General features: G+C 53.6%; 1 protein-coding gene across 10 annotated transcripts in view; it reads left to right on the top strand.

The window, feature by feature from the left end:
- rreb1a (ras responsive element binding protein 1a) overlaps positions 1-26,269 on the top strand; it is a 233,955-nt gene that overhangs the window by 203,869 nt on the left and 3,817 nt on the right. For 9 of the 10 annotated variants that reach the window (XM_038796625.1, XM_038796626.1, XM_038796624.1 and 6 more), the window contains 4 exons: positions 1,489-1,678; positions 11,861-14,591; positions 19,904-20,068; positions 21,310-22,077. In XM_038796625.1, coding sequence (XP_038652553.1) covers positions 1,489-1,678; positions 11,861-14,591; positions 19,904-20,068; positions 21,310-22,077 — 3,854 coding nt within the window. The remainder of the gene's footprint in view (positions 1-1,488; positions 1,679-11,860; positions 14,592-19,903; positions 20,069-21,309; positions 22,078-26,269) is intronic. The other variant, XM_038796629.1, reaches the window with a different exon arrangement.

Raw genomic sequence — 26,269 nt, 5'->3', positions numbered from 1 at the left:
AGCAAAATCTTGGTTTTAACCTCGTCGCTCCCGTTTTCAAATCCCTCCGTAACCTCGCTGCCCCCTCAGCCCCGTAACCTCCTCCAACCCTCCCAAGTATCTACACTCCTCTAACTCTGGGCAGTTGAGCTTCTTTGATTTAAACTGTCCACTGGACATCCCTCCAGTTGGCTGGACCCCAAGCTGGGGCCGGATTCTCCGACCCCCCCCCCCCTCCCCGCCGCCGGGTCGGAGAATTGCCGGGGGTCGGCGTGAATCTCGCCTCCGCCGTCCTCCGAATTCTGCGGCCCTCCAAAAGTCGGCGAGGCGTGGATCGCGCCGCCCGCCTCAGAGAATGGCGGGGACCGGCGCATCTCAATTGGCCCCGGGGCTGCCCGAATTCTCCGGCCCGCGGTGGCCCGAAGTCCCGCTGGTTTTTTGCCGGTCCCGCCGGCGTGGGTCAGATTAGGCCCCTTACCGGCGGGACCTGGAGGCGTGGGCGGGTTCCGGGCTCCTGGGTGGGTGCGGGGCGATCTGGCCCCGGGGGGTGCCCACGGATCCGCGGGTGGGCTTGTGCCGTGGGGGCACTCTTTTCCAACGCGTCGGCCGTGTCAGCCTCCGCGATGGCCCACGCGTAGGTGAACCCGCCCCCTCCCCACCGCGCATGCGCGGGGATGATGTCAGCAGCCGCTGACGCTCCCGCGTATGTGGGGACTCTCGCCGGCCGGCGGAGTCCCTTCGGCCCCGGCTGGCATGGCGCCAAAGGCCTTCCACGCTGGCCGGCGGGGCCCAAACCACTCCGGCGCCGGCCCAGCCCCTGAAGGTGAGGCGGATTCCGCACCTTTGGGGTGGGCCGACGCCGGAGTGGTTGACGCCACTCCGTCCCGCCGAGTATGGGAGAATCCCGCCCCCTGGAATGTGGTCCGTAAACCTCTCCACCTCTTTCTGCCTTTAAGACACGCCGTAAAATCCACAACTCCGACCAAGCTCCGGGTCGCGGCTCGACCAGGAGCTAGTGTAGGTCAACGATCACGGGGGGGGAGAATAACCTCGAGTTTACAGAGGGGGCAATGTGGAAGGTCAGTCAGTGTTTGTAGTGGAATTGTCAAATCTGAAGGGCACAAATTGGGATTCCAGCGGCGGAGGAGCCGAGACAGGGGGTTGACGTTACCGAGGTGGAAAGAGGTGAAACTTGCCGACCGTGAGAACATGTGATCAGGCGCCCATACCTGGGTCAAAGGTTGCAAGCAGAACTAACTCGGGGTCACCCACAGTTCACGGACGCTGTATGACCCTGACGTGCACGCTAAGCCGCGGTTACAATATTATCACGATTAGATGGTGGCGGGGCCTTTTGCGATATTGCCTTTTATGCTCCGTTGAAGAGTCGCTGCTGTACACAAGATGTTTGGCTCCTGATCACCTTGCAAGAGGTGTGGGCAGCAGTTAGTTGGAACCAGGTTTCTGTATGCACACTGACCGTGTACCCCATTGATCTCTCCCGCCCAGGTGTAACCTCTGCTGTATCTGCTTTAAGACACACCGCGGTTTGCTACGGCATAACACCATAATCCACAAGCAGCTTCCGACAGACGTTTCAGGAAAGCCTTTTATCCAGAACAATCCCACCATTCCCGTGGGCTTCCATGACCTCGGATTCATCGACTTCTCCTGCCGGAAGTTCCCTCTAATTTCTCAGGTAAACCAGCTGAAGAATTGCTTTAAAAAAAAAAGCAGGAGGTGCTGGGGGGGGGGGGGGGGGGGGGGGGGGGGGGGGGGGGAGAGAGAAGAAACATCTCGGCGGGCCTGGCAGCTTCTGTGGGGAGAGAAACACAGTTAACGTTTCGATCACCCGTTCGGAGCTTGGGGAAGAATTAAATCGGACTCGAAACACCACTTTCTGCTTTTATTTCTGATTCCCAGGGCCCGCACTATTTTGTTTTTATTGAAGAATTGCTAATGACTATATTGGGGCAGATAAATTAACGTCCCCCTCCCTCCTGATTCCTGAAATAATTTGCGGTAATGACTGTATTTTACCATTTGCCTGCACCCCTCCAGTTTACCCTCTTCTTCAACTCTTCCCCACTTCCCCCTCCTAATGTCAGCACTTTGTATTGATGTTCATTTGATAATTAACAGCACTCAACATTCACCAGCCCTGCACATTGTGAGATATCAGAGAAATCCGTGCTTAAACCTCCTCATCTTTGAGTCTTTTCTGGTCGGAGATTGATAGCAGATAAAATCATAGAATTTCTACATTCGGCCCATCGAGTCTGCACCGACCCTCAGGCCCACTTCGCTGCCCGATCCCCGTAACCCCACTTTGGATGCTAAGGGGTAATTTTACCCATGGCCAATTCACCTAACAGCATATCTTTCGGGACTTGTGGGAGGAAACCGGAGCACCCGGAGGAAACCCACGCAGACACGGGGAGAACCTACAAACTCCACACAGTCACCCCAAGGCCGGAATCGAACCACGGTGCCTGGCGCTGTGAGGCAGCAGTGCCAACCACTGTGTTACTCCGAATAGGAGCTGAAATCCTGTACAACATAGACCTGGGCAGCACGGTAGCACAGTGTTTAGCACTGTTGCTTCACAGCTCCAGGGTCCCAGGTTTGATTCCTGGCTTGGGTCACTGGCTAGGTGGAGTCTGCACCTTCTCCCAGTGTTCCCTCCGGGTGCTTCGGTTTCCTCCCACAAGTCCCAAAATACATGCTGTTCGGTGATTTGGACAATCTGAATTCTCCCTCTCTGTACCCGAACAGGGGCCAGAATGTGCGACTAGGGGCTTTTCACAGTAACTTTATAGCAGTGTTAATGTAAGCCTACTTGTGACAATGAAGATTATTATTATTAAATAGCGGGCGGCGGGTGGCGCAGTGGTTAGCACTGGGACTACGGCGCTGAGAACCCGGGTTTGAATCCCGGCTCTGGGTCACTGTCCGTGTGGAGTTTGCACATTCTCCCCGTGTCTGCGTGGGTTTCGCCCCCACAACCCAAAAATGTGCAGAGTAGGTGGATTGGCCACGCTAAATTGGCCCTTTATTGGAAAAGAAAAATAATTGGGTACTCTAAATTTTTATTTAAAAAAAATTATTATTATTAAATTGGCGAAGGGCAGCAGTGGACAATTCATGGCCCTGGGCCCTGGATTCTACCGCGAGGAACCCCTGCGGTAATGTTTTGGGGTTGAGACAACGTCAACCATCTTCATTGGGTGTTAGGTAAGGCTCCAACCAATGGAAAATCCCCGCCCCCCCCCCCCCCCGATTCCCAACGACTTTACTCGGGGTCTTTGCAGCAACATCAGACCTCCAGATGCGACCGTATCGCTCTGTCTGGTTTGGGCTTTGCCGGGACACTTGGCTCGAGTCTTGGCCTTGAACCAAACAAAACTGAATGATGAGGCGAGAGTGACCGCCCTGGACATCAAGGGAGCATTCGGCCAAGTATGTCAACAAAAACCCTCAAGTTAAATCAATGGGAATCGGGGGGGGGGGGGGTGTCCGCTGGTTGGAGTCATACCCGGCACAAAGGAAGATGGTTTTGATTGGTTGGAGGTCAATCGTCTCAGCCACAAGCCATTGCTGCAGGAGTTCCACAGGGTAAGTCCAACCATCTTTAGCTACTTCATTAATGAACTTCCCACCAACTTCAGCTCAGAAATGAGGATGTTCACTGCCGACTGCACAATGTTCAGCGCCATTCGTGACTCCTCAGGTGCTTACCGCATAGAGTATGACCTAGACACCATCAGGCCTGGGCGGAGTAACATTGGTGTCACACATGTGTCTCTGATCTCCATTCAACAATCAGTAGCAATACCAAATTACCATCGACATCCTAGCGAGCTACCATTGACCAGAAACTCAACTGGCCCAGCCGTATAAATACTATGGCTACAAGAGCAGGTTAGACACTGGGAATTCTGGAGCTAGAAACCCACCTCCTGACTCCCAAAAGCTTGTCCACCATCTTTTTTAAAAAAATGTTTTATTCTCCATTTTTACATTTTCCTTCAAAATTTACATCCCACCAACAAACAGTAAACAGTAACAGATACAAAGTCAATCCCCTTAACATCAACAACGATCCCATCCTCCCACCACCCCAACCAACCGCCCACCTGTCAATATCTGCATCGAATAAAACAAACCCTCCCACGGTGGGGAAAAAAACAAAGGCCAAAAAGGGAAAGGAGTCCAGAATCGCCCATGGTCACCATTAACCTAGAGAGTCACCCCCCACCCCCCCACCACTCAATGCCATCCAGCCTCCGAAAGAGTACCGTAAATGACACCCAAGAGTTGTAAACCCCCCCCAATCTCCTCCCGCCCACTTCCTCTTGTAAAACTCCTCCCCCCCCCAACCTCGGTTCCTTCCCCCCAACTTTCCACCCCGGCTAGCCCCTTGGACCCTGTTCTACCAGGCTCCGATGGCCGCAGCCCCTCCCCCCATCCTCACTCCCGTTCACTGGCCGGCTTAAACCGGCCAGCATGGAGGCCCCCCCCCCCGGGTCCCTTTCCCCATTGCCCGGCCCTAGGAAAGCCCAGAAATCCCCTTTTAGCCCACACACCCCGCATACACACCCACACCCCAAAGAACCCTCATGCCGACTGAAAGTCCCATTTCTTCCCTTGTCCAAATATAGACAACGTTGGCTCCTATAGCCCATACACCCGCACGCAGTGAAACAAAAAAAAATACAGTCATGAGGCTACATCAGTACATGACCATTTCTCAGTTCTGCCACAGTCCTTCGCCTTTGCAAACTCCTCCGCTGCTTCCGCCGTTCCAAAATAAAAGTCCTTGAGCTTGTAAGTCACCCTCAGCTTCGCTGGATATACAATGCCGCACTGCACCTTGCTAATGTACAGTGCCCTCTTCACCAGGTTGAAGGCAGCCCGCCTCCTCGCCAGCTCCGCCGTAAAGTCCTGCTATACACGTATACCAGCTCCAGCCCACTGCACCACCCGCTTCTGCTTGGCCCAGCACAGGACCTTCTCCTTCACACTGTACCTATGGAAGCACAGAGTCGCTACCCTTGGCGGCTCACTTGCCTTTGGTACAGGCCTCCACGGCCGATGGGCCCGATCCAGTTCATATCGGGAGGGATCCTCCCCCTCCCCCAATAGCTTCGCCAACATCGTGGCAAAATACTCAATCAGCCTCTGTCCTTCCACTCCTTCGGGCAGCCCCACAATCCTCAAATTCTGTCGCCTGGACCTGTTTTCCAGGTCTTCCATTTTGCCTCGCAGATCCTTGTTGATCTCTATCACCTTCTGCATCTCCTTCTCCATCGAGGTAAGTTGATCACTGTGCTGCAGTAATGTCTCTTCCACTTCCTTCAGCGCCTCGCCTTGCTCCCGCACCTCCGCCACTGCACTCATCACCGCCGTCCTCACCGGGGTAATCGCCTCCTCCACCAGCGCTTTCAAAACCGCCCCATCTCCTTCCTCATTGTCTCCATGTGTTTTGTGAACTGCCTTTCGACATCCACGGCCATCACCTTAGTTATTTCTACAGCCGTAAGCAATGCGGCCCCCACTGGTGCTCCAGCCTCCATTTTCTTTACTGACCCCACGGTGACCTTTCCACTCCTCGACAGACTTTCAGCTGCCTTTTTCACGGCCGTTTTTTTGCTGATCTTCGACATTTCCCTTCCCTGTGCTGTCTCCCGACACTTGCTGCCTCCGCTGCCCTTAGGACCGGACGTTACCCCCCCAACAATGCCGTTCCCGAACGGGAGCCCTCCAACGCGTGGCTGCCTCCCGCCCGCCATCACCGGAAGTCCGCTTGTCCACAATCTACAAGACACAAGCCAGGAATGAGTCAGGAGTGTAGTGAATGAGTGCAGCTCCAACAACCCTCAAGAACCACCCAGGGCAAAGCAGCCCCGCTTGATTGTTCCCCCTTACACAAACATAGCGTTGTAGCAATTCACTAAGGCTTCTTCAACAGCATCTCCCAAACTCACGACCTCTCTATCTAAAAGGTGACACATCATTGTTAGGTTTCCCTCCCAAGCTGTACACCTGCCTGACTTGGGACTATATTGCCATTCCCTCACTGTTGCTGGGTCACAATCCTGGAACTCGCTCCCTCACACTCTAAATACCTGCACCAGATGAACCACAGCAGCTCAAAATGAAGGCCAACCACCAATTTCCCACGGCCAACTAAAGTTGGGCCATAAATGCCAATGGTGCCCACGTCCCAACAATGACTAAAACATGACCATTCACTCAATGATTATTGGAGTATGAGGAAATTTTCATTATTACATTTCATTGGAACATTTTCTTATATACGAGTGCCTCCGATGTGGCATAGGTTGGGGTGATATTGTTACGCGAACGTATTTGGGGGGGTGGGGGGGAGCCGGGGGAATATGCCAGAGGCGCGGTGTGTGGGGTGGGCCCTCATTATAACGTACGTGGTGAGCTGGGGGTGTGAACTTACCCAGACGGACCGCTCAGCAGCTTGAGGCTGGCCCCCTCATAAGGAGCCTCCGGCAGCTTCTCAATGAGGAGATGGATTTATCGCTTACTGGTGAAGTCAGTGGGTTAGTAAGCCGTGAGGCCCAGGCTCATGCTCTGGGGACACGTGTTCAAATCCCACCAGGGCAGCTGGTGGAATTTAAATTCAGTTAGTAAAATCTGGAATGGTTGACCATTACCGATTGTAAGAAAAACCCACCTGGATCCATTAATGCTCTTTGGGAAACGGAATCTGCCACACGTGACTCCAGTTACACAGCAGTGCCCCCCACATTGCCCTGTATGGGGTACCGGCTGATGGCAGAACTGATTCCAGGGCTGGCGGGACTGTCATATGAGGAGAGATTGACTAGGTTGGGATTGTTCTCGCTGGAGTTCAGAAGAATGAGGGGCGATCTCATCGAGACGTATAAAATTTTAACGGGACTAGACCGGGTAGATGCAGGGAAGATGTTCCCAATGATGGGTGTGTCCAGAACCAGGGGTCACAGTCTATGGATTCAGGGTAAACCATTTCGGACAGAGGTGAGGAGACATTTCTTCACCCAAAGAGTGGTGAGCCGGTGGAATTCATTACCACAGGAAGTAGTTGATGCTAAAACATTGAATATATTCAAGAGGCGGCTGGATATAGCACTTGGGGAGAATGGGATCAAAGGTTATGGGGAGAAAGCAGGATTAGGCTATTGAGTTGGATGATCAGCCATGATTGTGATGAATGGCGGAGCAGGTTCGAAGGGCCAAAAGGCCTCCTCCTGCCCCTATCTTCTATGTATCTATGAACATTTCATACACACTTCAAGGTGGCAAAACCCCACCAGCACCTTTCAGGAACTTACCTTCAAAAGCTCCAGCTGACTTTACCCAATAGCAGTTGAGGGACCCCCCTCCCCCCTAATTCTCTCTGGAAATGTCTGCCTCTGGTTGGGAGAGTCTTAATTACCAAAATCACCAGAATTGATTCTATTTGTGTGCTTGGGTGAGGTGTCCCAATAGGATTCTTCCCGAGAATCGCAGCACAGATTGACCCACGATTGGTCATCATGGCTACCCGCTGCTTGATCTTGGCTTCATTATCATCCCATTTTCTAAGTGCAAACTGGGCTGCAGTGTCGCTACACTGAACCACAGAAGAATCGTAGAATCCCTACAGTGCAGAAGGCGGTCGTTTGGCCCATCGAGCATGCACTGGCCCTCTGAAAGAGCACTTTACCCAGGTCCACTCACCCGGCCAACCTGCATGACGTTTGGACGCTAAAGGGGCAATTTAGCATGGCCAATCCACCTAACCCGCACATCTTTGGACTGTGGGAGCAAACCGGAGCACCCGGAGGAAACCCACGCAGACAGTGACCTGAGGCTGGAATTGAACCCAGGTCCCAGGCGCCGTGAGGCAGCAGTGCTAACCATTGCCCCACCGTGGACCATGATATTGAACAATGCTTTTGCTGATGTCGAATACCCATTAAACTCGTCCCACACCCTCTCTCTCTCTCACTCCCCCACCCCTCCCATAATCCTTTTTCAAATGATTTCATCACAAATGTATACAAAGAGGCCGAGTGGGATTTTCACATTTTGCCAGATTGCGCCCCCGGTGCAGAGATGGGCCAGGGGAGAATCCAGCGGGGATGAATGTGCACCCAGTAATAAGGCACTGCAGGATCGGGTTACCTCCCCCACTGACTTCAAAGGCCAGTATTGGGCACCGCCCCCCCCCCGCCATTGTTGATGGGGTTTCCTGTGGTTGTTCCATCGGGTGACCCCCTCGGTGTTGGTGAGACTGGGACAGTCCCGCCCGCCAGCAGAAACGGCCGCAAAATCCCACCCATTGGCTCACCGTCGAAAGGGCAGGTTCATTTGTGGAATTTACCATCGAGCCTTTGCGTGCAACGTTTCATTATCGTGAATATCGCGCGGCAGACAGGCCGGAATAAAAACCCTTTTTGGTGACTTTGCGAAACACCCATTGCACCGTTTCTCCCCCCCCCCCCCCCCCCCCCCCCCACCTCCAACCCCGGTGAGGGTGGCTGTCGGTAGTGACGGAGGGAGCGAATGAGGCCCTGATCTTTGCCTCTGGGGATATTGGGGGTATATTTGGGGCCCACCAGTGATTGGATGAAGTCTCCTGCTGACGGCTGTCCACGAGCTGAGTAACCTCCACTTTCCACCGAGTCTGGGTTAAAGACCAAAAACTAAACGGCCTCTAATAAGGTAACTAATTGTGTCGAGGAGGTGGGGTGGAAAAATCGAGAAATAAAAGCCCTAATGTAGTAGCGGATGCTCTTCGAAGGTTAAGGTTGAGCGACAAAAGACAGAAGCTGCAGGGGCTTCTGAGGGAGCGGCGCAGTCTCCAAGCGGAGTTTGACATTTTAACCGCCCGGATGGCGGAGGGGCAGTGGAGGAGGGCACAGGGGGTGGTGTATGAGTACGGGGAGAAGGCAAGTCGGATGTTGGCTCACCAGCTCCGGAAGCGGGAGGCAGCTAGAGAAATTGGGGGAGCCACGGATGCAGGTGGGAACTTAGTGCGGGGTGGAAAGGACATCAATGGGGTGTTCAGATCCTTTTATGAGGGGCTGTACTGGGCGGTACCCCCCCAGGGAAGCAGGCGGGATGGACCGCTTTTTGGATAAGCTGGAGTTCCCAAGAGTAGGGGACGAGTAGGGGCTTTGCCCCTGACGATGTCCAGGGCAATTATCTCTTTGCTACTGAAGCGGGACAAGGACCCCCTTCAGTGTGGGTCTTATAGGCCGATCTCGCTCCTTAATGTAGATGTCAAGTTGTTGGCAAAGATGCTGTCCAGGAGGGTGGAGGATGTGGTCCCGACGGTGATTCATGAGGACCAAACGGGGTTTGTAAAGGGGAGACAATTGAATGCCAACGTGCGGAGGCTCCTGAATGTTATGATGATGCGCCGGTGGTTGGGGAGTCAGAAATAGTGGCGTCCGTGGATGCGGAGAAAGCTTTGATAGGGTGGAGTGGAGTTTACCTGTGGGAGGTGTTGCAGAGGTTTGGGTTTGGTGAGGGGTTCATTAGCTGGGTGAGGTTGCTGTACAGCTCCCCGGTGGCGAGTGTGGTGACGAATGGGAGAAGGTCAGAGGACTTTCGGCTTTCCAGAGGGACGAGGCAAGGGTGCCCCTTGTCTCCCCTGCTCTTCGCGTTAGCAATTGAGCCCCTAGCCATGGCAGTGGTGGGGGGGGGGGGGGGGGGGGGGGGAGGAGCACACAGTTGTAGCTGTATGCAGATGATCTGCTGCTGTATGTCGTTGACCCGGCTGAGGGGATGCCAGAGGTGCTGAGGATACTTGAGGAGTTTGGGGACTTTTCGGGATATAAGCTAAATGTGGGGAAAAGTGGGGGGTCAGGAGAGGGAGATAGAGGAACTCCCGTTGAGGAGGGCTGAGGGGAGCTTTAGGTATCTTGGGGTCCACGTGGCTAGGACCTGGGGGGCTATGCATAGGCTTAACTTTTCGAGGCTGGTGGGGCAGATGGAGGAGGAGTTCAGGAGGTGGGATGGGCTGCCGCTCTCGTTGGCGGGCAGGGTCCAGTCGGTTAAAATGACGGTGCTCCCGAGATTTTTGTTCCTTTTCCAGTGCCTCCCCATAATTGATCCCGAAGGCTTTTTTCAGAAGGGTGAATAAGTTGATTTTGGGGTTTGTGTGGGCGCGGAAGGCCCCGAGAGTAAGGAGGGTATTTTGGAGCGAAGAAGGGAGGTAGTGGGCCTGGCCTGTGTGGATATTATTGGGCGGCGAACATGGCGATGATTCGCAGGTGGGTGACGGAAGGGGAGGGTGATGCATGGAAGAGGCTGGAGGTGGCGTCCTGTGCGGGTACGAGTCTGGAGGCCTTGGTGACGGCCCCACTTCCACTCCCCCCGGCAAAGTACTCCACGAGTCCGGTGGTGGTTACGTCTCTCAAGATTTGGGGACAATGGAGGCGGCATAGGGGGGAAGTGAAGGCCTCAGTTTGGGCCCCGATATGGGGCAATCACCGTTTTGTGCCAGGGATAACGGGTGGGGGATTTGGGAGTTGGCACAGGGCAGGCATCAGACAGTTTGGGGACCTCTTCGTGGATGGGAAGTTCGCGACTCTGGAGGAGCTGGTGGGGACGTGGAACCTCCCCCCTGGGAACGCTTTTAGGTATATGCAGGTCAGGGACTTTGTTAAGAGGCAGGTGGCGGAGTTTCCGTGGCTGCCGCCAAGGGGGATGCAGGACAGGGTGCTTTCGGGGACGTGGGTCAGTGAGGGGAAGATCTCGGCTATCTACCAACTGATGCAGGAGGAGGAGGAGGAGGCCTCAGTAGATGAGCTCAAAGCGAAATGGGAGGAAGAGCTAGGGGAAGAGATTGAGGATGGGACGTGGTCGGATGCCCTGGAGAGGGTGAATTCTTCCTCCTCTTGCGCACAGCTCAGCCTAATTCAGCTGAAGGTGCTGCACAGGGCGCACATGACAGGGGCAAGGATGAGCCGGTTTTTCGGAGGGAAGACAGGTGTGGGAGGTGTTCGGGTGCCCGGCAAACCACACCCATATGTTTTGGGCATGTCCGGCTCTGGAGGGGTTTTGGAAGGGGGTGGCGGGGATTTTGTCGGAAGTGGTTGAATCTAGGGTCAGGCCGGGCTGGGGGCTTGCGATCTTTGGTGCAGGAGGCAAGAGAGGCTGGCATTCTGGCCTTTGCGTCTCTAGTAGCCCGGCGCAGGATTCTATTACAGTGGAGGGACACGCAAGCCCCCCCGAGTTCGGAGACCTGGGTCAACGACATGGCCGGGTTCATCAAGTTGGAGAGGATGAAATTTGCCCTGAGGGGGGTCGGTACAGGGGTTCTCTCGGCGGTGGCAGCCCTTTCTCGATTTCCTGGTGAAGGGGTAGAAAGTGGTCGGTCTCAGCAGCAACCTGGGGGGGGGGGGGGGGGGTTTGCGGCGGTGGGTTTGTTATGTTATTTTCTTGTATTGCTATTTGTTATTATTTATTTTGGGGGGGCGAGTTCTTGTTTTGTTTTGGCGTGGAAACATGGGAGAAAATTTGTTATTGTTATTAAAAACCTTGAATAAAAATTATTTTAAAAATAAAAGACGGAAGCTGCATAATCCTGACTGTGTTCTGATTGAAGCAGAGAATGTCTTAACATCACCGACTCTCAAAAAAATAATAATAAACTTTTATTGTCACAAGTATGAAGTTACTGTGAATGATCGTGAAATTCAGAAAAATATGTCCCGACTCCTTCATTCGATGGAGAGCCCCAGTTTGAATGAGGGTCTCTGTAATGTCCAAATGTTGGTGTTTTTGTTTGTCACTCACTGTCCATTGTGGAGGGACGAGCCTTTTTTCTTCTCTCTTCCCTCATATCTGCCGTTTCTTTGCGCACCTGCAGGTCTGGTCGGAGATGAACCTGAGGAGATGCACGAGCAGGTTTCACCGGTTTGTTTGCGAAATGTGCAACAAAGCTTTCCCCATGCTGTCGGCTCTCAACCTGCACCTCGAGAGTCACCGGGGGCATCTGGAAGGAAGCCAACCCAATCCCGAGCCTCAGCAGCCGCCCGACATGGACTTGAAGCAGAAGGCCTTCATGGCATCTCTCGGCCTGCAGTACGCCGAAGAGGCCAAGGCAGTCAAACAAGTGGATTACACCGAATTTGATGTCCACAATATATGGCTGGACACGTCCACGTGGAATCTACCTCAAGAGGCCAACTGTGCTACTGTGAAGGATCAACCACCCTTAGACCTGGCTTCCCTGGGAGCTAGCCTGTCCTCCCTCTCACCCATCCGGGACAAGGTTAAGATTTTGTCACTGCAGCCCTTCCAGAAAGGTTTTATAATCCAGCCGGATAGCAGTATCGTGGTGAAGCCCATCTCCAGCGAGTCTGCCATTGAATTTGCTGATATTCAGCAGATCCTGAAGATGGCCTCCTCCGCGCCCTCTCAGATCAGTCTTCCGCCTCTCTCCAAGGCGCCTTCCATCCCCACACAGTCCATTTACAGGCAGATGCCTCCGCTCAAGCCAAAACCCCTGGTGGCGCCGTGCACGGTCGTGGTGACCTCCACGCCATCCCTGCTCATGAGCGCCCAGCAGGCCTCACCCGGCTGCGTTAGCCCCAGCCTCCCCCCTCTGCAGCTGGTGAAGTCGGCGGCTGAGCCGTCAGCCAGCCCTCAGGACCTGAAGTTGAAACCTGTGAATGGATCGAAACAGTTTGTTCAGCCAAAGACCGAGCCACTGAGTCCAATTGAGATGAAGACCCAACTTGAGCAGGACAGTATTATTGAGGCGTTGATGCCGATGGAAGTGAATGGAGCCATCAAACAGGAAGTCCTGGAAGGAGACCTCAAAGACTTGATGGCCAGGACGTCGGGCAAGAAGGTTCCGGCATTGAAGAAAGTCTTGTACCCGTGCCGTTTTTGTAACCAGGTGTTTGCTTTCTCTGGCGTTTTGAAAGCTCATATACGCTCACACCTTGGCATCTCGCCCTACCAGTGCAACATCTGCACGTACATCGCAGCGGACAAGGCTGCGCTAATCCGCCACCTCCGCACGCACAGCGGGGAGAGGCCCTTTATTTGTAAAATCTGCCACTACCCCTTCACGGTCAAAGCCAACTGCGAGCGGCACCTGCGCAAGAAGCACCTCAAGATGACCCGCAAGGACATTGAGAAGAACATTGAGTACGCGGAGAGCCACACCGCGGAGCTGGTAGACTCCTTCTGCTCGCCGGACACGGTCTGCAAGTACTGCGGCGAGGACCTGAAGTACTACCGGGCCCTCCGACACCACCTGCGCACGCACAGCAGCTGCCAGAAGAAGCCCTTTGAATGCAGAGAGTGCAGCATGGGCTTCTCCACCAAGAACAACTGCATCCGTCACATCCTCAAGCAGCACACGCACGTCGAGGAGAAGGAGGTGGAGAAGCACATTCTCTTGGTTGACTGCCTGGTGGGGGAAAATGGAGAGGTGTCTCCCACCTTGTCGGACGAGAGCGTTTCAGCGGACGGCTCTCCGGTGCCGTACAAGGAGCCTCAGAATGGATTTCTGCACGGTCCCGTGCCACAAAGCTCCTTAAAAATGGAGCCGATGGGAATCTTTTCAATGGACTTGGACGAACCGCTGGATTTTTCTCAAAAGAACAAGAGCGTGTCTTTGCACCCGTACAAACCGGAAAGCCACTTGCTCAGGAAGCTTACCCCCCCAATCGCACAGTTTGACAGCACCCTGGAGCCCATTGACTTGTCAGTCCCCAAAAACCCCCCGAAAGATAAAGCCAACCTTGGCAAGGAAAATAAGGATGAGAGCCAGCTTGCTGTTAACGGCGGCTCGTTCAGCTGTCAGCAGTGCCCCTCTACTTTCCAAGTGAAAACTAACCTCGACAAGCACGTAAGTACGAAACATTCGCCACAGCTGCAGAGTTTCATTCCCGCCGTGAACCCTGCCGGCTTCTCGGCCGTGGTTGCTAGCACCAGCCTGCTGCGCCCTCTGAGGCCTAAACCTCCGCCACTGCTTCTGCCTAAACCCGCGGCTGCAAAAGAACTACCGCCCTTGGCGTCCATCGCTCAGATCATTTCTTCCGTCTCGTCTGCTCCGGCCCTGTTGACCAGGGAAATCAAGGACGGCACGGAAGCGACTCGGCCTCCCACCGACAAGCCGGAGGATTTAAAGACTGCCCCGGCGGCGAAGACCGCTCCCCAAAGGGAGGCGGGCAACGCGACGGGGACTTTGGGGCCCCCCCAGCGCGCTGCGGAGAAGGCTTCGATGAGCGCGGGAGGGCCAGTCAAGAGGAAGGTGAGGAGGCGAGGCATCAAGTACCGGAGGATTCGGCCCAGTCTCGGCAGCAGCATCGACCCAGAGTCCAGCGGAGAATTTGCCAGCGTCGAGAAGATGTTGGCCGCAGCTCACACCAACAAGTTCACCCCTTTCCTGCAGTCCACCAGCATCAAAGAGGAGCCCAACAAGGAGGAAAAAGCTTCCGAGATGAAGGAAAAGAGAGACCTAAAGATCTTGAAGGGGAAAAAGAATTCTTACTCCAACTCCGTGCAAAAGATTACTTGCCCGTACTGCCCGCGTCTCTTCCCTTGGGCCAGCTCATTGCAGCGACACATGTTAACACACACAGGTAAGAGCAACATACCAACATTGGAAATTAATCACATGCAGTTTAATCATTTGCATTTAATACTAGATGCGTTTAGTTCAGGGGTGGGCAAACTTTTCCGTGCAAGGGCCACATTCAGAAATTCACAATTCACAAAGGGCCGCATAGTATATTAAGTAAAATAATTACTTCACCCGGTTATGATTCTGGGCGCCTCATATAGAACATAGAACAGTACAGCACAGAACAGGCCCTTCGGCCCTCGACGTTGTGCCGAGCAATGATCACCCTACTCAAGTCAACGTATCCACCCTATACCAGTAAGTAACCCAACAGCCCCCCCCCCCCCCCCATTAACCTTAAAAAAAAATTTTTTAATGACTTGGTGGGCCGCAGAAATACCTTTGGCGGGCCGCATGCGGCCCGCGGGCCGTAGTTTGCCCACCCCTGGTTTAGTTCTTCCCAACTCAGACCACCACCCTTGGGTTTAAAATAAAAAACGTTTCCGCCCTTGTCCGTCTGCTGAGGATTTTGACCGTTTCTGTCCTTGCGGCTGCTCAATCTGCTCGATAGGCCTCGCTCCACTCAGTACAGTATGTGAGCCCAGGCCAGCGATTTTCAAATATAGACACAAAAACTGCTGGATAACCTCAACAGGGTCGGGCAGCACCTGTGAAAAGAGAAACCCAGCTAACATTACGAGTCCATAGGATTGACTTTTGGTCAAGGAACTCGTCTGATATATTGTGAAATTCTGTGGAACTCCAACCCCCCCCCCCCCGCTCTCTCTCCTCTGCTCCCACCGTCAAAACATTATGAAACAAAATATGAAAACAAAGTATAAAATGATGGAGTGAATGAATAAAAATGCAAAAGAAAAAGGCATGGTCTTTGTTGAGAACAAATTATCTTGGAAAAATTGAAATAATTTGGTACCATTCCCAAATGAGTTGAAAATGGAGTGGAACCTTTCCGGAATGATCGGCAAACCTCCGGTTCCGGGGAACCTTAGTTGATGAACACTGGCCGAGACTGTAAGTCTTGGGCGATTTGTTCAACGTCAGGGGGGTTGGGGGTATCGGCGCAATCACTCGACGTGAAGACACGATGGGACAAATGGTCTCCCCCCCCCCCCCCCCCCCCCACCTTCGCACCGCACCGCACAAATTGTGTCCTTCGGTAACCCGCACAGGTGTGAGTCGCTGGCAGTCAGCGACGGCTGCCTAAACACGCGCCCCGGCAGGAGAGGTCACCCAGCACGCGCCCCAACCTGTGCAGAGCAGCGGTTGAGCCCGGAATGCTCTCGTCAAGTGTTGACCCGTGTAGCGGTCGAGAAACTGCGGAGGGGCTTGCGAGGCTGTGTTAGCTGGTCAGTAAAGTGGATGGTTACGTCCTGGGAATGAGTGTTATCCTGGTGCACTGCAGCAAGCAATGACATTCTGCTTTGCTGAAATAATGGAAGCCATTTTTAATCCTCCGCAATCCGTAAACCATCACCCTGATGGACCATTGGCAAAAATAAATACTCCCAAATTTCTGATGAGCAGCCATTACCAAATAACATTTCTTGTCCCTATTTAGTGCTCAGTTGCAAACCAGGTGATAGGGGGCCTTTAGTGTTGAGTTCAGTAGACATCAGGTTGAATGTCATTTAATCATCGATGTTTATTTGAATATCGCGTCCATTCATTGCTGGAGCTTACACCTTGTTTGCACTGAGACGGGATTTATACAGCTGTGAGCACCTTCCTGGTGGGATTTGAAACTAGTGTAGCTGTGCTGTGCTGTTGGCATCTATGTAGGTGAGGAGCGAGCGTCACCTTTGATTGCTCCCTGCATTCAGTCTGTGCCAAAATTCTGACCATCGCATCTAATCGTAGAATCCCTACTGTGCAGAAGGAGGTCACTCGGCCCATCGAGTCTGCACCAACCCTTTGAAAGAACACCCTACCTAGGCCCGCTCGCCCACTAATTGGGTGATCAATCTGACACATAGCGAAGACCAAAGAAAGAATGACTTGCGTTTCTGTAGCACCTTTCACGGTTAACGGACACTTGACGGCTAATTGAATATTTTTGAAGTGCAGGCACAGTTGTAGGAAATGCGGCATCTAATTTATGCACAGCAAGATCCCACACACAGAATGACCGGCAGTTTCCGCCAGTGGTGAGTCTAGCAGCAGCGCCCCCCCCCCCCATCACCAAAGGTCAATGGCCAGTCTAGGGGTGGGGGGGAGGGGGGGGGGGGGGTCACCTTTGGTGGCGAGAGGTAAGGCGGAGCTTCAGTTTGGTGTCTCTCACTCAGTACTGCACCAGTATCGCAGCCTGTGCTTCTGTTCCGGAGTGGGACTTGAACACACAACCTACTGACTGCCAGCCCAGTGTGCTGCTCGCTGAGCCGCAGCTGGCACGAGGCATTGGAGCTGATAACAGCGACTTGCTGACTGGGGAAAAAAGGTGTCTCTCCATTTAAGAGGGGGCCAGAGTGAGGGAGCTTTTTCCATTCTAAGTCTGGGGTTCTAGACTGAGAGAGGGGGGAATCCTGTGTCCTTTCCCGTGGTGAGTTTGATGGCCATTTAGTCGAGTGGGAGGGTGAAGGGTGGGGGGGGCCTCTGCCACTGCTATGTTTCCACCCCGATTAAATCCATTGTGGGAATACTCGTGGGTGGTCTTCCCACTAGGCCCCCCAACCCCCCAGCCACTTGTATTAACCCAGCAGGGGAGTTCTCACCTGGGGAGTACAACAAAGAAACCTGCGTGTGTTTGCTCACTGGCTCCCGCAAGGTGTTCCTCCTTCAGAGGCACTCAAAGCCGCCCTTCCATCCTCACCCATGACCCACGTCTCATCCTCCCCACCTCCGACCTCCAATCCACCACCCCCCAAAACCCACAGCCTCCTTTCCCCCTCGCCCATCCATGACCACCCCCCCCCCCCCCCCCCCCATATCCACAACCCCTTTCATGTGAGGTGAATTGGACATTCTGAATTCTCCCTCCGTGTACCCGAACAGGCGCCGGAATGTGGCGACTAAGAGATTTTCACAGTAACTTCATTGCGGTGTTAATGTAAGCCTACTTGTGACAATAAAGATTAATTTTTAAAAAAAGAAACGGACTCAAGGGCATCCTGGGGGGGGGGGGGGGGGGGGGGGGGTTGTCTGAGTAAACGCGTAAAGCTTTAAAGATGCAGTCGCACCTTGTCACCACCATGGGGCAGTGCCGAGTTTAAAAAAAACAGACAAACCCAGACTTGAAGAAATAGCTCACGAAAACGTCTCTGTCTGGAGGCGATTGACAATGTGAGTGTATAAATAGTGGTAGGTGAATTGTGGAGTCTCCCGAGCGAGGCAAGACCACACCCTGTTCTTCACCCTCGGGGCTGCGTCATTTTGTTTTTAATGGAGACTCAATAAACTGCTTAACATTGTTACGGCGGTGCACTTGGCGTGAGCCAAAGTTATTGTTTCGTAAATTTAGAGTACCCAATTCATTTTCTCCAATTAAGGGGCAATTTAGCGTGGCCCAATCCACCTTACCTGCACATCTTTGGGTTATGTGGGGGTGAAATGGGCAAACTCCACACTGACAGTGATCCAGGGCCGGGATCGAACCTGGGACCTCGGTGCTGTAAGGCAGCAGGGCTGACCCACGATGCCACCATGATGCCGGGTGTAAGCCAAAGTTAAAAGCTGGTGTGGTTTGTCTGGGTTGGGGGGCACACCTAAAACAGTAGGAAAATGCTGCAAGTACTCAGGAAGGGTCCCGGCCCCGAAACCTCTCAATTGGCAGCCTCCTCTGCCCCTGCCAGGTCTTGCCAGGTCCCCTCTCCGCTGCAGATTTTTAAAAAAAATACTGCGGGTGCTCGAAATCTGAAGCGGGAGCAGAAAACGGCGGATAAACGTCCAGTGGCTCCTGGGGCAGGGGGAGAAGGCATTAACATTTGGGATCGAAATGGGCCTTCCACATGAGATGCTAATCATTCAGATTTGAAGGATCCACAGTAATTTGTGTGTTTGTGGAGAGTTTGGTCGGGTGCATGACACGGTAGCACAAGTGGCTAGCACTGTGGCTTCACAGCTCCAGGGTCCCAGGTTCGATTCCCCGCCTGTCTGTGCGGAGTCTGCACGTTCTCCCCGTGTCTGCGTGGGTTTCCTCCGGGTGCTCCGGTTTCCTCCCACAGTCCAAAGACGGGCAGGTTAGGCGGATCGGCCGTGATAAATTGCCCTTCGTGTCCAAAAAGGTTAGGAGGGGTTATTGGGTTACGGGGATAGGCGGTGCAGACTCGATGGGCCGAATGGCCTCCTCCGGCACTGTATGTTCTTACATCATGAGGAGAATGGCCTTCTGTGTTGGTTGGCCATTCTAGAGAAAGGAGCTTCAGTTTCAAACGAATGCCATCTTTTGGTTTTGGGAGGTGGGGCGGGGGTAAAAACTTTTCCCCAATGACTTGTCCCGGTAGACTGTATTTTGCCCCTGCGCTGCTCAGATAGCTTTGCGATGCCAGACCCAGGGGACGGCGGGTGGATGTAGATGTTTTTTTTAAAAAAAATTCCCACTAAGAACATAAGATTAGGTTGGAACCGTATAGTTTGACATCAGTAGCCTACCAAGTCAGCCAAAGCTGTCTCAAGCTCCGGAATGTCTCCAGCTCCGAAATCCGGCTGCTTGCTTGAACGGGAGCGTTTACCCCCCCCCCCCCCCCCCCCCCCCCCCACAGGTCTGAAACCAAAACATTGAGCACGGGGCGGACAAACCTGGCGCGAAGGTATCGCAAACCGTTCTGTTTGTTAACAGCACCCCCATCACCACATTGGGTCTGACTGAGGAATATCCGACACAGGTCTCCAATTCATTCTGAGACCCGCTCCCATTCCCATCCCATTCCCATTCCATGGGGATGATGTAGCCAGGACCTATCCCCTTTTTAAAAAAAATTCTCCTCAGTCCTGTAGGTTTTGTTTCTCCCATTGGTGCTTGATTTTAGTGGAGCAGTTTACAACTGTTACTACAGAGGTATGCACATTGCATTGGGGAGTAACCCAGGGCCTGTGTAGGTCACGTTACTCATTGATCGAACTACAAACCCCTGTAGCAGCAGGTTACAGCCAGTTCAAATGTGTTATGTTGAGGGGAGGGGGGCTTATCTTTGGGGGGGGGGGGGGGGGGCTAAAAGATGGCATGCTATTCATTTGGGAATATTGTAGATACTGTTTAAACACCACTCGATTGGCGTTTTCTTTTTGTTTAATCTATAAGACAATGCGATTGTCAAGAACTGCATAAATAGCTACCTTTTTTGTTTTTTTTGTTTTACTTTTTTGTTTTAAAAAAAGGTCAGAAGCCCTACCCCTGTCCTAAATGTGACGCTTACTTTTCCACCAAATCTAACTGTGAACGCCACCTCTTGCGCAAGCATGGTGTCGCCAACCGATCACTGCGAAGAAATGGCCTGATTGCCAGATCCAAAGCAACTGCTGCAAAGCCCCTGGAAAGCACAGGTAACTATCAGAGCAAGAGAGAGAGAGAAAGTTAGAGAGAGAGAGAGAGAGGGAGGGAGGGAGTCTGTTCCAGTCAGTGAGCTGCTAATGGCTGGGGGGGGGGGGGGGGGCTGGTAAAGGAGTGCTGGCCCAGCTCTTGTAAAGATGCAGTCGGGCTTGGCCACAGCAAGGGGTCAGCAGTGTCTGCAAAAGCAAACAGTCCAGAGATAGGAGAGAGAGAGAAAGAGAGGAAAAGCCTCTCTTCCAACTACATTGGCTAGAATTCCCGATTGAGGGGAGGGTGGCAGGGCCGTGGGGGGACCTTTGCCGGGTGGTTTATTTTGTTTGTTGACAGTCTCACAGTCCATCGTGTCAGAATTCTTTTGCCAATCGCTTCACTGGTAAAGAGGTTCCTCCGACACAGCAGTGCACGGTTCTGTCCCCTTTTGCAAACAAAACAACCCCCCCCCCCCCCCCCCCCCCTGCCCACCCCCCCCCCAAAAAAAATGCCAAACGCTTTTTTTTTCTACACAAAGTCAGATTCCCTTTAAACGGTGGTGGCTGCAAATCTAACCAAACAGTTGCATTGAATAACCAAAAAGAAAATGCTGGAAAATCTCAGCATCTGTAGGGAGAGAACAGAGCGTTTCGAGTGCGGTGACCCTTTGTCAAAGCATTAAAAAGCCCAGGTATATCTCAGCCCAGACCTTTGGTGCCATTTATCTCCCCTGTCTAAATTGCGGAATAACAAAATGATGGACGTAACCCGTCCCCGCCAGTCACAACTCTTGTTACGAGGGCACGTTTACTTCTCCTGATGGCTCCTTTCTCTGAGGTCCAGTATTCATGAGCATGTTCAAGACTACTCTGCCTTGATGCACAGAGATACAGGAATCACAAAGGCAGGGCGCCAAGACACGCTAACTTGTAAAAACCGCTTAGTTTCAGTGGGATTTGATTAGAGGGATTGACCTGCCTTGAGTTGTGTGGTGTATAGATGTGATTCTGTTATTTACCTTGGCATTAACGCATGATAATTAAACTGGTCGTGTTGTTGTTCTGTGCATCAATAGTGTATGAAATTGTTCCTGAGAGGTGAAGGCACTATCCGTGACACCTGAGCAAAGGCCGTTGCTTTAAACATCACCGGGCTTGATGCACCGCCCAGGCCGCCTCTTCTGGAATTTTTTGCTTTGTTCCTGTTGGTGGCCAATCATTTGCTGACTTGTGCATGTGTGTGTGTGTGTGACCCGCTCCCCCAGGTAACCATTCCGAATCGGAGGCGGCAGGACCCGCAACAGCACCATCAGCGACGCCAACTTGCCCCTCGCCCAGCGCGACAGAGCGGCCGCATGCTGATGGGGCAGCAGGCCCGGGCGAGCCCAAAGCGGAGCTGCTGGAGGAGTGTGCAGGGGGAGGCAGGAGAAAGGACAGGAAGCTGGAGGAAGAAGCCGAGGAGGACGCTCAGAGTAACAAGAGCCTGGACCTCAACTTTGCCAGTAAGCTCATAGACTTCAAGCTGGGGGGCCAGACCCCGAGTGGCGGTGACGCCGGCGTGCAGCAAGAGGGGCGGAACACCTGCACCGTCTGCGGGAAAACCTTCAAGTATGCCGCCACCTTGGCACGTCACAGGAAGGCTCACGCCTGCGAGCACCGCAGGGATGGCAAGGGCGGAAGGCGGGGCCCGAGGAGCGTGGCCAGCAGGGAGGCGGTGGCGGCTCCGGAGGCCGCTGGCAGTCATGAACAGGCGGTCGAGTGCCCAGAGGGGTCGAAGGTCAAAGGTGAGGCACCGCTGGGGGACGGGCTGCAGCCCAGCCGCACAGACAAGGCGGCGGAGAGCATCAGCAAAGCGGGCAGCAGTCAGGAGAGCGAGCACAGCGCCGGCGAGGTGCCCACCGAGCAGCACGACCTCAAGAAGGCGGTGGGCAACAGCTCAACGAAAGCGGACAAGAGGAAGAAAATCTGCATCGTGTGCAACAAGCGGTTCTGGTCTCTTCAGGATCTGACGCGTCACATGAGGTCGCACACTGGTAAGGAGATTGTCGCCTTTCACAGTTCAAATGATCAATTTTCTAGAATCTTACCATACAGAGGGGGGAGGGGGGGGGCGTTCAGCCCATTATGCCTGTGCTAGCTCTTTGAAAGAGCTATCCAGTTAGTCCCACCACCCTTGCTCTTTCCCCTGTAAACGCTTCCAGTTCAAGTATTTACCCAATTCTGTCACATAAGCCAGTTTTATGCTGTCGTGATAACTGGATAATCAGGAATTGACGGACACAGCCCAGCGTGCGGGTGCAGCTGCGTGCAGGGCAGGAGATCCTATCAGGAATAGGTCAGTGAATGTTTCTGGGATTCCTGCAAAGTTGCAGCACTTTGAGGCGAGGCCCTCAATTTGCCCCTGTGCTGATATTAGCTTTTCAGACATGTTGCCTGCTCTCTGGTTCCTCTTTACAGCTCGATGCCTTTTATGGGAAGATAGAATCCAGCAATTTGACAGACACAATCCTCCAGACTAGGGTGGAGGGGAGCAGATATTTTAAAGAGATGAAGCTAGCTTGCTGACACTGGGGCTGCTTTTAACTTTCATCTCTCGTAGGATATGCAGCAAAGGAACAAGCCATTCGGCCTAGCCTGTCCATGTTGGTGTTTATACCCCACTCGAGCCTGTAAGTCTGTCATTCTAGTCCTCTATTCCCTTCTCCCTTAAAGACTTGTCTAGCTGCCCTTTAGATAACTCTAAATGGACCTGTACTAATCTCTTCGGCCACTCCCTACGGGAGCGAGTTCCACATTCGCACCACTCTTGGCGGTGGTGCAGTGGTTAGCACTGTTGCCTCACAGCGCCAGGGACCCGGGTCCGCTTCCGGCCTCGGGTCACTGTCTGAGTGGAGTCTGCACGTTCTCCCCGTGTCTGCCTGGGTTTCCTCCGGGTGCTCCGGTTTCCTCCCACAGTCCAAAATTGCTCCTTGGTGTCCATAGGTTAGGCGGGATTACTGGGATAGGGCGGGGAGTGGGCCTAGGTAGGGTTCTCTTTCAGAGGGTAGGTGCAGACTTGTTGGGCTGAATGGCCTCCTCCTGCACTGGAGGGATTCTATGATTCTTGGTTTCCTCTGAATTCCCTATTGCATTTCTTGGCGACTATTTTACACTGATGGCCTCGAGTTAAGTTCTTCCCCCACAAGCGGAGATATTCTCTCTGTATCCATTCCGTCAAAAGCTTCCGTAATTCAAAAAAAAACACAATTAGGTCGCGCCCCCCCCCCCCCCCTCCCCGGACATTTTCTTTTCAACACAGAAGCGACCCAACCTGTCAAACCTTTCCTGAGATGTAAACTCTCACATTTCTGGGGCGGGATTCTCCCCTACCCGGCGGGGTGGGGGGTCTCGGTGTAGGGGAGTGGCGCCGACCACTCCGGCGTCAGGCCTCCCTAAAGGTGCGGAATTCTCCGCACCTGAGGGGGCTAGGCCCGCGCCGGAGCGGTTGGCACCACGCCGACTGGCGGCAAAACCGGCGCCAGTGGCCTTTGACGCCCGGGCTGGCCGAAAGGTCTTCACCGGTTCGCGCATGCGCCGGTGGTGACGTCAGCTGCCGCTGCCACTGACGTCACCACCGGCGCCTGCGCGCTGGGGGATTCTCTTCCACCTCCGCCATGGTGGAGGCCGTGGTGGCGACGGACGAAAAAGAGTGCCCCCACGGCACTGGCCCGCCTGCCAATCGGTGGGCCCCGATCGCGGGCCTGGCCACCGTGGGGGCACCCCCCGGGGTCCGATCGCCCCGTGCCCCCCCCGGGGGCCCGCTCGCGCCGCCGATCCCACCGCCACCAGAGGTGGTTCAAACCTCGGCCGCGGGAGAGGCCTCCCAGCGGCGGGACTTCGGCCCATAGCGGGCCGGAGAATCGCCGCAGGGGGCTCGCCGATTGGCGTGGGGTGATTCCTGCCCCCGCCAACTCCCAGGTGACGGAGAATTTCTGCCACGGCGGGGGCGGGATTTTCGCCGGCCCCGGGCGATTCTCCGAATCTGTGTGGCCTGCGTGGGGTCGGAGAATGTCGCCCCTGATCTCTGTATATGATATGGTGAGCAGGGCAACATTCAAACTCACTCTCACATTCCCTCAGCACCTTTTCTCTCCGTCTGTCGGGTGGTTTCCCTCTTCCGCCATAAGTCCGGGAAGAGGGAGGGAGCTTACACCTCGGACTATCCAAAGTGAAGGACGTTGTGCTTCAAACAGACTAAAACTCGCATCTGACTAGCTGTCTGGAAACAAAAGCGACTGAAGCTTAAAGCAAAAGGAGAAGGACCTCCCGTCCTTGTGACCGAGGCTGACCGAGGTTTAGTTCAGTGTTTCGGCAGACGTGCAAATTTACTTCAATGTTTAATATGCTGGAGCTGGGAAACAGACGGCTCTTTGCCAATTTTCACTTCACCACTTCATTGAGAAAATGAGAAGATGAGTTGACACTGCGAATCTGACTCAAGCACTCGCACGTTCCAGAATGTTCCATGTGTTCCACACAGCTGGAGAGCATTGGTTTGGGGGGGGGAGGGTATGGCGCTTGTTAAAATTCTTTTCCCTGCTAACGACGCGGCAGGCCATTAGCTGTTTGCTAACTTTATTTCCCACAACATTGAAGTGTTTTGGGATCAGTGCAAACAGTTCCTCTGTCTCACATCAAGAGGGGGGAGGGGGGGTCGCGGGAGGGAGGTGGGGTTGTTTAGTGCCAATTATTAATCCAGTGATTCTTGTGGATGAGAAAGTGGCTGAGGGGGTGGGTTAAGGGAGCAACCAGGGACTGGGGTTCAATTCCGGCCTTGGGTGACTGCGTCTGCTCCGGTGTCCTCCCACAGTCCAAAGGTGTGCGGGTTAGGTGGATTGACCATGCTAATTTGCCCCTTCGTGTCCAGGGATGTGCAGGTTAGGTGGGGTTATGGGGTTGCGGGGATAGGGTGGGGGAGTGGGCCGAGGTAGGGTGCTCTTTTAGATGGTCGGTGCAAACTCGATGGGCCGAATGGCCTCGTTTTGTACTGTAGGGATTCTACGATTCTACATTTCCGGTTTATCAATGCCCTGGAAATGGTATGGACAATGAGTTACAAAACACCTCACCTACCGTTGTTGGAATTCCAGCGGACAGGTAGGCAGGAGGAATGATGGCCATGCCACCTGATTTTATGCCCCGTGCTGCCGGGGGGGGGAGACAGCAGCGGTGGTATAAAATTCTAGCCGAGGAGATGGTTTGTTTGAAGTTCAGTGGGACAGAAAGAGTTAAATATTCAGCCAGAGACATTTTGAATTCAAACTGCACCAGCTGTTAAACCTGAATCCTTTAGTACTCTTCCTAACAGACTCCCTCTGTTGGTACATGAGTGTATGGTAGCCACAAGTGGACAAAACTCATAATGATGTGATGCCATCTTAAATGGGGACAAAATTCAAATGATAATCAGGCCAGACCGGATTGGCTTGTTAATTTTTTAAAAAATAACTGCCTACAGAATAAGGCGGCATGGTGGTTAGCACTTCTGCCTCGCCGCTCCGGGGACCCGGGATTGATTCTGGCCTTGGGTGACTGTGTGGAGTCTGCACGCTCTCCCGGTGTCTGCGTGGGTTTCCTCCGGGTGCTCCGGTTTCTTCCCACAGTCCAAAGGTGAGCAGGCTAGGTGGAATGGCCACGCTAAATTTCTCATAGTGTCCAAAAGGTTAGGTGGGTCTACGGGGATATGGCGGGGGAGTGGGGCTAGGTAGAGTGGTCTTTCAGAGGGCCGGTGCAGAGTAGATGGGCTGAATGGCCTCTTCTGCGCTTTAGGTATGACGTGATACCATGAACAGTGCTGCAAATTAGATGCACCAAGAGGACAGCTAACAGCTTCATGGTCCTGGGGCAGGCAGCCTTTGAGGAGCACATCACAACTCAGGTGCAATTGTCCTGAGGCAACAGGGGGAGGGGGGGGGGGGGGGGGGGGGGGGGGGAGCAGTGGAGGTCGGGGCGTTGAATATATTCAGGCTCAGCTGGACAAACGTTTGACTGACTAGAGAGTCGAGGGTTATGGGGAACAAACAGGAAAGTGGAGTTACGTCCACAATCGGACCATCCATGATCCTGGTGAAATACAGGCTAAAGGGGCCAAGTGGCCCACCCTTCCCATTTTTTAATATTCTTCTGCTCTCAGGGGCAGGCAGCCAATTAACATTGTTGAGGCTCTAATTAAGGGTGACATTTATA

This window comes from Scyliorhinus canicula, chromosome 5 (assembly GCF_902713615.1).
Source record: "Scyliorhinus canicula chromosome 5, sScyCan1.1, whole genome shotgun sequence".
Taxonomy (NCBI): domain Eukaryota; kingdom Metazoa; phylum Chordata; class Chondrichthyes; order Carcharhiniformes; family Scyliorhinidae; genus Scyliorhinus; species Scyliorhinus canicula.
The sequence above is the reverse complement of the archived record's forward strand: the minus strand, read 5'-3'. Positions and strand labels throughout refer to the sequence as shown.